At 43.4% G+C, this 13,283-nt stretch overlaps 1 protein-coding gene across 25 annotated transcripts in view; it reads right to left on the bottom strand.

Annotated features, from left to right (window-relative positions):
• PPFIBP2 (PPFIB scaffold protein 2) overlaps positions 1 to 13,283 on the bottom strand; it is a 1,093,831-nt gene that overhangs the window by 305,311 nt on the left and 775,237 nt on the right. For all 25 annotated transcript variants that reach the window (XM_086955895.1, XM_086955898.1, XM_086955897.1 and 22 more), the window contains one exon: positions 6,586 to 6,717. In XM_086955895.1, the coding sequence (XP_086812021.1) occupies positions 6,586 to 6,717 (132 nt within the window). The remainder of the gene's footprint in view (positions 1 to 6,585; positions 6,718 to 13,283) is intronic.

The raw sequence follows: 13,283 nt of genomic DNA, 5'->3' as shown, positions 1-13,283 counted from the left end.
TTTCAACTGGTGGCACTGCCATCTATCTATCCATGTTCATTAGGTCTCCTTCCTTTTAGCCTTAGCCAATCCCCACTACAGCCGGAGGTCTGCCGTTACCTTTGGATAAGACCACTTCACGTACTTACAGACGGTAATCAGACATTCATGGTATCTCAAGATTTTACTCCTTCATTTCAGGTGTTCATCTTTCAAACATTTCGGGTTCACTAATATTCTTTCACAAACAAGGTGCAATAAATCGCTAAACAAAGGATTCTAATTGTCAGAGGACTCTGTAAAGCTAGGGAGTGGGAATGACCCCTGAAGACGCCCTAACCAATGGGGTAAAGGTTCCTCGGGCCAACACTATCTATTTGGGCATTTTCAAGATGGCCGGTGTCTTCAGCCACACTAACCTTGGGCTGGAAGGGATGGGATGTGTATGGGGAGCGTACCATGGTAATACTGTTCTCCCCCCACATCGAACACCAAAATCCAATTAAAAAAACAACATTTTATTGGCAGTAAATTGACGGGTGCATAGCACATCATCGATGAGGAAATGTGCAAAAGGCAAATACTATTGAAGTGCCAATTCCAGCTCTAAAAATCTCATCCTGCTTGACAGGTCTGCTGAGTTTTTCATATAACATTTGGGGTGCACTTCGAAAGGCAAAAGATGGAAGTCAAAACAGTTCTTGTGCATCACACGTCTGGTTGCTAAAAACTCAGTTTTGCTCTACAAAATATCAGTCTCTGAGGTTGTTGTGGGTAGAGGGACAGATACAAACTAGATTTTAGGGTCCAAATCCTGTATTTCCGCCCTCCATGCAGGATACACAATTCTACCACCACTGCAGTGGGATCCCCAACTCTGATGGGTCAGCATTTCAATATAGGGTGATAAGGAGAAGGTTTGCAGTATAGAAAGTGTTTCGCAAAGTATAGGTTTTGTCTTTCAATATGCTAATAAGGAGGGGCTTGTGGACTTGCAGTTTAGAGGCCCTAAACCAAGGGGAAGAATCCGCTTAACTTTGAATCGGACAAGCCTGTCTTGCAATAGCACTATTAGAATTAATACCGCTATTGCAAAACTACTGCGTTAATGGACAATCCTACCCTGGCATCTGGTGAAAGAAACATTGTAACAGAAAAATAATGACTACTACAACAGTTGTGGTGTGTATTAAAACACATGAAAAATGTCTTAATATAAACATGAACATTGTAACTCTTATCAAAAAACAATGCAGGCTAAGAGTGTCAATATGCTGGTTTTGTGGCATCTGCAGCACCAGTATGACACCCTACCTACTTTCCATATTTGTTCTGTACTGAGCACAACATTCAAAATACATTTGAGTGCACCCAGACACAAGCCTAAAATGCACATACAGATATTTCTTGTAAAATGCCTCTGTGTCCCAATTCTCTCTCCTTTTTTCTCCCTCACTCTCTCTCCCTCACACAGACACATATAGACAGACACACGCAGACGCAGACACAAATCCCACACAAGATTCAAGTCTTTTTGCAGCCTCACCATGAATAGTTTTAGCTGTCCGTTACAATTAGCATTGTTTCCCATAGTTTCCCTTGTATTTTAAGCTCTTTTATTGAATGATTTTCTTGTCCACTTCAATGTTCTCCTTAGGATTTGCTGATATGATCAATATGCTGGGTTTGTTCCACAATAGTTCTCTCACACTGCTTTTTGGGTGGACACATTGAATTCTTCTGAAGCTAATGTCACAAGAATATCTTTTCTTTGCAGCTTTGGATATCATTTGTCTTTTAGCACGTCATAGAAGTGCATGGCTAATGTCCTTGACTTATGAACACTTTCCTTTTTTTTCTTCTTTCATATTGCTCTAGATCCCCACACATTCTTTATTTTATTTTCTCCTGTTGCACCAAATCCTGACTTTCTCCACTGCCTTCTAAATACGTTTCCCCTCAGCTGTTTTCTACATTGCCTTTCTTCCCATTGTCATTAAGGATAATGGGGTAGCCCTTAAAGTCAAGGCGGACCTGGGCATAATGCGGGAATGAAAACAATGGCCTGTGACCAAAGATTAATAAACAAAGATTTGTAAATTCATAAATGCGGGTTGTGTGGGAGCACTACAACCTAGTTTATTCAATACCAAAACAAGAACAAGAGTCCTATGCGTATTTGCATGCACAAGAATTCTTTCACCACACAAATATAAGGCGCCAAATACTGTAATAAATTGACAGATATTTATTTTGCATAAATCAAAAATAAATAAATTACTTTTCAAGGAACAAAGGTTGCGCGCGGAAAAGGGGAGGGTAGTGGTAGTTGAAAGTATGAATCAAAGAATAAAGGGGATCAATTCAATATTTTACACATACTGGTATTAGAGACCAGTGATTACAAGCCTGTCCATCTTAAATTCACAAGTAATCTGTAAATTTCAATTGTTCATCCAATGCAGTTTCCAGAAATATGACAAAAACAATATAGGTACAGGTCTTGGTCAATAGAGCGTCGGCATTTCGACTCGACTGTGCTGTCAGGAATTCGGACCTTAGCTGCAAGTCTTCCTCAGGACTGTATGAAGCAACCTTGCCTGGAGCCAAGCCTGGCATCACAGGTGTACTGTATCGAAGGTGGAGTGTTTCAGAGCCCAATGTCGCCAGAAACGTATTGATGAACACGCCAGCCATCTCAGTCGGCATCAGTTGCAACTGATGCCGACTGATATGGCTGGCGGGTTCATCGATTGGCCCTCAAACTAAGGAAGGGAACCAGTCCTTATTTAGGAATAGAAGGGTGAAGATGCTCACCTGTTAATACATTTCTGGCGACATTGGGCTCTGAAACACTCCACCTTGGATACAGTACACCTGTGATGCCAGGCTTGGCTCCGGGCAAGGTTGCTACATACAGTCCTGAGGAAGACTCGCAGCTAAGGTCTGAATTCCTGACAGCACAGTCGAGTCGAAACATCGATGCTCTATTACCCAAGTCATGTACCTATAATGTTTTTGTCATATTTCTGGAAACTGCATTGGATGCACAATTGAAATTTACAGATTACTTGTGAAATTAAGATGGACAGGCTTGTAATCACTTGTCTCTAATATCAGTATGTGTAAAATATTGAATTGATCCCCTTTATTCTTTGATTCATACTTTCACCTCCCACTACCACTACCCTCCCCTTTTCCGCGCGCAACCTTTGTTCTTTGAAAAGTAATTTATTTATTTTTGATTTATGCAAAATAAATATCTGTTCATTTATTACAGTATTTGGCGCCTTATATGTGTGTGGTGAAAGAATTCCTGTGCATGCAAATACGCATAGGACTCTTGTTCTTGTATTGGTATTGAATAAACCAGGTTGTAGTGCTCCCACACAACCACATTTATGAATTTAAATCTTTGTTTACTAATCTTTCTTCCTATTGCACCAGATCCCCACTTGCTCCATCAACATAGGAATATATTTCTCACCGGCTGCCCGCTCTCACACTATTGATGTAACTGCAATTGGCTTTGCCAGTGCCAGAGGCTTTTCAAATCTGTCAGAATTGGCAAAGACTGTAGTGACAATGGGCCATGTTAAAAGTTTAGAAAATAATATTATGTATGATTTTCAAGATGGCCACCATGGTATGTGATACTTATGCCTACTATCCCTCCTAGGGAGTAGGACACCAAGCAGGACTCTCTAGCCATCTTTGTCCTGGGCTTTTCTTTTAATCTGATTCCACGTGAAACCCATCTCCTAGTACTCAGCTCAATGCCTCAACGCCAGGTGTATCTTGGCCTTCCTCTTTTCCTCTTCCTTTGAGGGTTTGAGGTGAGGGCTTGTTTTGTGGTGTTTCAAGCGGACTTACGGAGAGGGTGACCTATCCAGCCCCAGCGTCTTTTTCATGATTTCTTCACGAACAGGGAGTTGGAAAGTCTGCTGCCATAGGTCCCTGTTGCTGATGGTGTTTGGCCAGCTGATTTGGAGGATTCTCCTCAGAAAGGTGTTGATGAAGGTCTGGACTTTGTTGGTTGTGGTCACCATTGTCCTCCCAATTTCTCCTTTATACAGAAGGTGCAAATTTACATTGATGTTTAAACTCTGATCTTGGTTTCAGTGTTAGATCCTTGGAGCTCCAGATCTTCTTTAGCTGGATGAAGGCACCCCTTGCTTTGCTGATTGTTGCCTTCACATCACTGTGTATGCCACCCTGCTTGTCTAGGACACTGCTCAGGTAGGTGCACTGATTCAAGCAGGACTGAAGCTGTACTGGCTCTGCTAGCCTTCAAGATTTTTATTTCCTCCGTGTGGATGTTGGGAGCAAGCTGTGATGATGTAGCTGTCACATTGCCAGTCTTTTTTGCATCTACAGATGGCTATGGCAGAGTAGGGCCAGGTCATCTGCAAAATCCAGGTTGTCGAGCAGCATCCAAGGTGTCCACTGGATCCCATTTCTTTTCCTTGCTGTGGATGTCTCCATGATGCAGTCTGTGTCCAGCAGGAGAAGAAAATGTGAGAGAAAACAACCCTGATGGACTTTGGTCCTCACTTTAAAGGCTTTCATGAGTTATCCTCCTTGTGCAACTTGCAGGGCATTCCCTCATAAGAGTTCATAATGATTCTTGCAATTTTATCTGACACACCGTAATGGTGGAGGAGATTCCAAAGGGTTTCTGTGTCCACGCTGTTAAATGCCTTCTCATAGTTGAAGACAGTGGGAAGGGAGTTCCATTCCATCAACTGCTCAATGATGATGCGCAATGTTGTAATCTGGTCTGTGCAGGATCTATCTTTGCGGGAGCCAGCTAGCTGGAATCGTAACTGAGCATCAACTTGTTCATTCTGTTCAGGATAACTTTGTAAAACATTTTGCCTGAGGTTGATAGAAGAGTTATCCTACTATAGTGTGTGCAGTTACTCAGGTCACCCTTCTTGAGAATCTTGATCAGATAACCTTCCCCAAATATCCCTTATGGTATGTGATGCAATGTTATAAACTAGCACGTTTCATCATGCAATACTGCGGTCTTCTTTTATTCTTCCTCTCATTTTTTCCTCCGCTTGCTTTAGAACCCTGTTCACTGTGTTGTCTTCTGAATACTTCTCTCACCTGCTACCCCTTTCTCCTCCTTGGTGTTCACTGATGTTGGCTTTGCTAATGCCACAGGCTTTAAAATCCACCACCATTTTCAAAGCCAATAGCAGCAACCTCCCATATATAGAAATATTATTTTTTAAGATTTCAAGCTGACTGCTGCATTGCTTTACACAACGTGCATTGCGCTGTCATGTCACACAATACAAGAGAGTCATCTTTAAAGAATTAAAACTATATAATATACCTTTAACATAACCCGTTTGACATTGGCAAGGCCAAATGTGTCACTTGTACAGTACAGGCAAAGTAAGACCAAATGGCTTTGCCACAGCTGGTTTAAATCCTAATGGTACCCAAGGCTTTCTCCAGTACTGCTCAATGCGAGCTGCCTGGATGTCGATCAAGCCATTGCAAGGTGGCAAGGCCAACCCTGCATCGCGCCAACAGTTTGAAAGTGCAAGGCCTGTTTGGACCCTGTGCAGCCAACCACAGTGTGATGCGTCCCAATACCTGGGCTGATACGATGCAATACAAATGAACTTGTGCTGAATTAATTCAGCAGTGGGCTATAAGAAGTCTCAGAGATAGTCTCCACTCTGACAACGTCATCCTCAGTATCACCAGCACCAATGTCGGCCAGTCAAAAGAAGCAGTACTCTCCATGGCAATGGAGAAGTGCCTGTGGCACTCAAAGAAAACAATGAAAAGGTCATGGTACTCCGTACCTGTTACTACCGGTGCATTCAAAGCACTGGGTAGATCTGGCTGCTTACTCCTGAGAAAAGGTTTGGGGTGAGTCATGGCCCATCCACACACTCAACATTAGTAATACGTATATAAATGGGTTGTAAGGATGCTGATGTCCCTTTGGAGGTGCAGTGCAGATAGGGATTGCCACATAACTGCCCTCACCTGTTTAGGATTTAGACAGGAATGCTTAGGATTACAGCAGAAAGAGCCACTATTCTAAGTGGGTTGGTTAGATATGCTGACTTGTAGTTATTGGAGTTGTGTGTTGAGACTATGGAGTCCCTCTGGGCGTTTGACTAAGCCTACTTCCACCTAAGGATGTTCTAGACTTCTCAGAGTGATATACGTTTTCATCATATCCCTCATTTTCATCAGCCTCAGCCCAATGTAATTGAGGAAGCAGTGCTGTTGCCAATTCACAGACCCAAGTGCACCAAAAAAAATGACTTTAACATGAAAATTGTTACAACTTGGGCATTTAAGATGCAACTGTAGTGCAAAATGTTTTTTCCCCCACTGTTTACAAGTTTACAATAGACACAGAATCCCTGCATCACTGTAAAATCATTGTGGAAAAAAGAATTCCAATTACAATAAGCTGCAAAATCTTCTAAAGCCTAAGAAGAACTTAGGCATTTGAAAAAGATGAAACAATATGGACAGGAAGTCTCCCACTTTACGTTAAGCCTTTTCTTAAGAGCTCCACTGACCAATTGAGGAAATGCACAGACACAAAAGTAAGACACGACTTACCTCTGCTCTGTTCTGCTTGTCCTGAAAGTCATTCTGGTCATTTTCTAAGCCAACTAACTTGATCTTGAGGTCGGAAACCTCAGTCATGAGGTCCAGTTTCTCAGTCTCTAGCGAGGTGCGTTGCATTAGCTCCTGCAAAAAAAAAGTTCTTTGTGTCACATAATGCTACGTCTGTAATAATAAACAGTAGAGCCAAATGTATTTCAGTTTGCCAACTCACTGGCCAAAATTGTCAGATCCTATGTTCCAAACATAATTTCCTATGCAGACAACACCAATCTCATCTACTCACTCACCGACGACCCCACCCAGGGCTGGACTGGGAACGAAAACCGGCCCTGGCGAAGTGCTCGGCCAGCCCTCCCCCCCGTGGGGAGGGGTTGTTGCGGGGTGACCGAGCTCTGTGCCAGGGCCGCTTCTGGGCCGATTGTGTTACAGGGCCGATTTTGCAGCTATGCTGCAAAAACGGCCCTGTAACAAAATAGGCCCCACCCTTGCGGCGCACCGGGGGATTGCCCGGTGCCCGCAACGGCCAGTCCGGACATGGCCCCACCACCACCAGAACCAACTTCCACAGATGCATGCCAAGCATTGCCGACTGGATGAAGAACAATTGTCTGCATCTGAACACAGACAAGATGGAAGTACTGATCTGTGTAAACAGCAGCAACACATGGAAACCCTTCTGGTCAGACCTAGGGCAGGCGCAGATTCCCTCTGACCATGCCAGAAACTTCAGAATCATCCTTGACAACAAGTTCACCATGAAATCAAAGATCATGCCATCTCCTCTGTGTGCTTCCTCATTCTGCGTATGCTACATCAGATCTTCAAGTGGCTGCCCCTACACACGAGACGCGCCGTGACACAGGCCCTCATCACCAGCCGACTGGACTACAGCAATGCCCTATACGTAGGAGTCGTCATACACCTCCTACAGAGAATTCAGACCAATCAGAAAGCTACAACAAGACTCATCCTCTGCCTTGCCGGACGAACCCACATCACACCCCACCTCAAGCAGCTCCACTGGCTCCTCGTACCGGAGAGATATCAAATCAAGCTGCTGTCCCGCGCACACAACCAAGGACCAGCATACATTAACCACCACCTGAACTTCCACCAATTGTCGAGAAGATTATGCTCTTCTCGATTTCATTTGCCCATATTCCCTGCATCTACTGAAGCAGAAGTGGAGGACGCTCCTTCTCCCACACCGCAGGAAGGGCCTTGAACAGTCTCCCACGCACCACTGGACCATCACCTCCCTGATGGAATTCCAAATGGCCCTCAAGACCTGGCTGCTCGAATAAGCCTCTGTGACCTGCAAATGCCTGGATACCCTATTGGGCGATTAGCTGCGCTTTATAAATCCTGACTGATTATCAAATTGGGTTAAACAAATTCATGCTAAGCATCCCTCTCCTTCTATAAAACATGGAGCTTCAACTGCATGTTAAATGTGACATTGGTTAGCACATTATTTTTTGTCCTACTCTTCCCAGAACAGACTTTGGTCCATGGACTGGGGATTCTCCACCGCCTGCATATGCTTAACAATCACACGGGCACAATTTTGCGCAGGACAGTTTATTAACAAAGTTTAACTGTAACATAAAGGAGATTCTCCAAACACTTGCCCTCCCTTCATATAAGAGTGAGAGACAAAGTAAAAAAAGAAGAGAAATGAGATAACCTACGCTCTTCAATACCACCTAAAACACTCTAGAAAGATCCTCGCATCCCCCAACACACATTCCCTCATTCATAAAATGTAAGGGTAGGCCATAAAGCTGATTTTACAGGCACCACCATCACATTTTGTCCACAATGAGTCAGAGTGAGAGCCCTAGCTTCCAAAACCTAAGCCGAGTCTAATATAAATGGAAACTGAGTTTTGATCAAGTCTGCGTGGTGTGGCTAGCTAATTAGATTTTTAAACATGGAGTGTTTCTTGTTTGAACAAGATGCCGCAAACACAAACACTGACAGTGTCACAATTAATAGACTGCATCTGAGATCAATCCTAGATTTCAAGGAGAATGCAACCGCTTGAGGTGATGGTTACTTACGTTTCACATCTCTGCACCGTCGACTGGGCATTCTACCTAAAAACTCCTTTTAAAAGAAGTTACTGTGCTGCAAAACTCTGAATACAGAAGTCAATGGTCCGAGACACCTTTATTCAAAGACATCAATACTCTCTCCGGCGGTTGTCAGTTTTTCCCTCAGTTGCATTCTGGTATGAACAAACACTCACTGACACTTGATGAACATGCACTGAAAGTCGATTGTCTGTTCTAATTCGCGCACTAACGAGTCTTCCTCGATCCAAAGACATTGATTTATTTCCTTACAGCTCCCATCAGAGCAGCTATGACAATGCCAGTTATGTTTAAAGCTTGTTCAGCATGCAATAGTTATTCTGAGGCTATGAAGGGGGACGCACACTTCATTCTCAGTCTATGTATTTTCCATGAATTTACTCCACCTCTTGAAATGTAAAACACCAGCAAATGGGTGCATTGCCTTGTGGATGACAATGGACTCCATTCAAAAGGCAGATAGCTTGTAGATAAACCCTTCTTCCTATCCACGTCGAAGATCCAAAATGTGTCATTTGCATTGATAAGATACACATGACAATTTTTATCTGCTTCTGAACATTGAACAAGTATCTTAGGCACATTAGTCCATGAAAACCACCAAGGAGCATCTCCCATTGGAATTACAGCACTGAATTTGGAGGGGGGAAAAAGAGGGAGGGGAGAGAATCAGTCCATGCTGCTGCAAGGAGAAAAAGATAAGTGAGTAAAGCCATGATCAATAGGGGGGTCTACTCTTGTCTGGTATCAATAGTAATGAGAAACTCGAACCTCCCCTGTATGCATGGCAGGGTATTTAGACCACTAGTGAGAGAATGATGGTATATATATATATATATATATATATATATATATATATATAGTGGGGCAGGGGTGGTGAGTGATTCTAAAGGAAGGTGGTAATAAAGATTAGGGTGCAAAAAAGAAGAACATAGGTTCCGATGCCCCTCTCACCTTTGTGAGTGGGGGTACAGTCTCTTTCTAATTGGCGACTTTACTCAGATCAAGGCAGGGGGACAATATATGGACCAGAATGTTTCTTTGTTATCCTGCACCTTGTAGATGAGCTGTTCATATGAATTTACTTTGTACATTTTGTACATTTTGAGAAATCATTCATCTTGCATGAGTAAGCTTAAGGATCGCCAATGTCGAAATATGCATAGTTTGAGCATGGTCATGGCTGTAATCAGTAGCCTGCGTCTATGTCCCATGATCTTGTGTAGGTCTGATATATCATGTAATATGCCTATGTGCTCCGTCATGTGTACAGGGAAGTCAATTACTGTGCTTAGAGTTTGTCCTTCACTGGACCAGAGGTGTTGGGTCTTGGGGCAGTACTAAAGAACGTAGGTCGTGTAATAGTTGGTATTACTGCATCTCCAGTAGTTGGAGTGTTGTAAAAGTCTGAATGTAGCTAATTTTTATGGGGTCCAATATTTTTGCTGGATCATTTTAAAAAGCAAAACCGAATTCTCAATTATCAAGGAAGATTGACGAATGGCTGCTGCTAGTGGTTCCATCCCTAGGAGAAAGAGCAATGGAGATAAAGGGTATTCCTGGCGAGGTCTTCTGTGTACTGTGAAGGGATCTGAGAGAAAATCTCCATAATTTACCTCTGCAATGGAAGAATAATACAGCCTTCAAACTTTTGAAATAAAATCATCTCTCAGTCCCATTTTATGAAGATTATGGAACATATATCCCAACCTTTCAGAAATGTCCATCTTCTGTATGGTCTTTCCCAGATATTTGCCTTCACTACCTTATTTTTTTTTGCTGAACCCATTTTTGTTGGCTTTAGGACTCTGCACACTTTACTCCTGCTAACCAGTGATAAAGTGTGTGTGCTCTCCCTACCAAACGTGGTAAAATTGGTATACAACTGATTGAGACATTTAATTTACTTATAAATCCCTAGAATATGGAACGACATGTACCGAAGGCCTGTAAATAAAATGCTGCTGGTGAACTGCAGCGCCCATTGTGCCACCCGCTAAAGTAGCCGTGTACATCATGTCTCAAGCCTGCCATTGCAGCCTGTGTGTGCAAATTTAAAAATGACATTACTGCATAGCAAAACGGACCAATTGCCAGGCCTAAACCTTTTTCTTTAATACTTATAAGACACCCCTAAGTTAGGAACTAGCTGCTCATAGGGCAAGGTGCATGGTATTTAAAAAGCAGGACATGTATATTTAAAGTTCTATATGTCCTAGCTGTGAAATTCAACATAGTTGTTTCTTACTTTACACAAGGCTTGCCTCCCATAAACTAACACTGGTTTACCTTATAAGTGCTAAATTCAGTTTGGGAACAGCTAGAAGAATACTTCAACCACACATTTTGATAGTAATTTAAATTTCTCTTTAAAGGTGAAGTCAAGTGTGCGTATTTGTCTGTGTCCAGGGTCACCTGACTGTTAATGGCTCTTCTGTGGTGTGATGTAGATTGATCCCAGACAGTGGACAAAAAGGCCTTGGGTGTGGGGAAGGATGTTAATCTACTAAGCAGGATGGACTGGGGGCTGCTTTCCAGCTCATACCGGACTACAGAAATGACCTACCCTGTCACTGGCAGATCACACTTGGGTCTGCCTACCTTTTGCCTTTCTAGACAAGCTGGCACCAAACCCAGGAGACAAAGAAAAACTGATCAGAGCCAGTGTCAGAGTTAAATATAGGGATGTCCTGCAGGCTGTCCTTAAGTATGAAAGTAGAATCCCCAGACCCAAAGTGACTCTAAGGGTAAGTTGGCTGACCTCCAGTTTGAGCTACATGGATACCACAATGTTCCATAGGCCTTTTTTGCTTTCCAGCTTTCTAGACCAACTGAACCTAACCTTCCTAATCTGGTGCGCACTGCTGGACTCTGTAGGAGGGAGTCTTGACCCCCCAAATGCCGTCCTCAAGGTCCAGGACTCAATCATAGTGTACTTCTCCCTGCTAACTGAAGGTTTCACAGTGTTCAACGCAGAGCGGCCCAGAGCGATGCATGAACTCGCATTGCAGCACAGTGCAGATCATGATTTCCGGCTTCAATGGGTACTAAACAGATACCCTCAGTGCCACACAGCTCCCGCCTCGAAACCTCACCTGATCCACCACAGTGCGAGACGGAACCTCACATAACGGCGCTGCGCAGCACCACCTTGACATCAAAGTCAGATGGTAAAATTAACAGCGGGATTCTGATCCTGTATCTGGCCGCCGCTCCATCGCGTTCAGCCTGAACTTGTGACTTTGTCTCTGTCCAATGCAAAAAGTTACTCACATGTTGGGGCTTCGCACATTTAGAAGCTATTTTTACCTGAAACGTCAATAACTCAAAAAAACGGTTCAACTGATTGTATTTCTAGCCTTTTGTGGCCTTTAATTTATTAAAATTTACTCTAGTTTTCGAAATTAGTTTAGGACTTTAGTTGTGCTGTGTTTTCACTTTATTGTTGTTTGAGTGCTGTATAAATACTTAACACACTGCCTCGAAGTTAAGTCTGACTGCTTTTGTGCCAACTTATCAGAGAGTTAAGCACATGTTGATTTAGTGACTTCTGTGGTTTACTCTAACAAGGACTGTGGCTGCTTGAGAATGGTTCGCATCCCCCTCACATTGGTTTTCAGTAGTAGTATTCTCTGAATGCAGTTAGAGGACTTTGTAAAGTAAAGTATCTGACAATCTTGCTGGGCTATTGAGAGTGAAAAGAAAGGCTGTAGGAAGTCAGTTTTATCTAATACACCACAAAAATAAATTACCTCTAAATGAACTGTACGCATATATCAAAATATATCAGAAGTTAGGAAATCATAAATGAAGCACACTTTTTCGTAACTAGCATGCAGTGGTGATTTCTCCCTGAGGGCGTCAGGGCTCCGCCCCGTTGCCAAAAGTGCTCGATCATATTTTATTTATTAAAAAAAATATATAGTTTTTTTTACTTCTAAATAATAAAATAATTGAGTCTCCATGACCATTAGTGAACACAGCCAGGCACGGTCTGCCCGAGCAGCCCCACTCACCGATACCGCCGCCATGACTGGACGCCTGTCACTTGACGTGACTGACTTGGCTTGCGGGCCCAAAGAAGCCTAAGTGTTTGCTCGGCTGACAACCTCACATCCCTGAAGGATGTGATGTCATCAGGTCAGCAAAGACCTAGCTTCAGGGACCAGTCTCCACCCCCCTGATGGCGTGGAGGCAAAGTTAGCCCCGGGCGTTTTAAAACCGGTATCGCTAACCCTCTACGTCAATCATGGAGTAGAGGCGGTCACCCAGCCCTTTCCCAAGTCATTACAGGGCGTGGTGGGTCCGACCCTGTGACGAGTTGGGAAAGGGTGTGGCAGGCGGGAAGCCGAGGATGCGAGTCTGCGCAGAGAAGAGTATGGATTAGCCTGAGGGTCAGGAGGAGTCTGGGAGCCTGTGCACGCAGAGGAGCTGAGCACCGAGACGGCAAGGCAGTAGGTACATTTTTTTTTTTCATAGAAGCTGTCGGTGAGGGGGACGTAGGGGCTGCATACACTGTGTAAGAGTGACCGGGCTTGTGCAACGTGTTCCTGCAGTGTTCAACTAAAATTGTTGTAGGAACTGCTTTTTAAT

Source organism: Lissotriton vulgaris, chromosome 2_1 (genome assembly GCF_964263255.1).
Source record: "Lissotriton vulgaris chromosome 2_1, aLisVul1.2, whole genome shotgun sequence".
Lineage (NCBI taxonomy): Eukaryota > Metazoa > Chordata > Amphibia > Caudata > Salamandridae > Lissotriton > Lissotriton vulgaris.
Note: the sequence above shows the minus strand (reverse complement) of the source record. Positions and strands in the feature narration are given on the sequence as shown.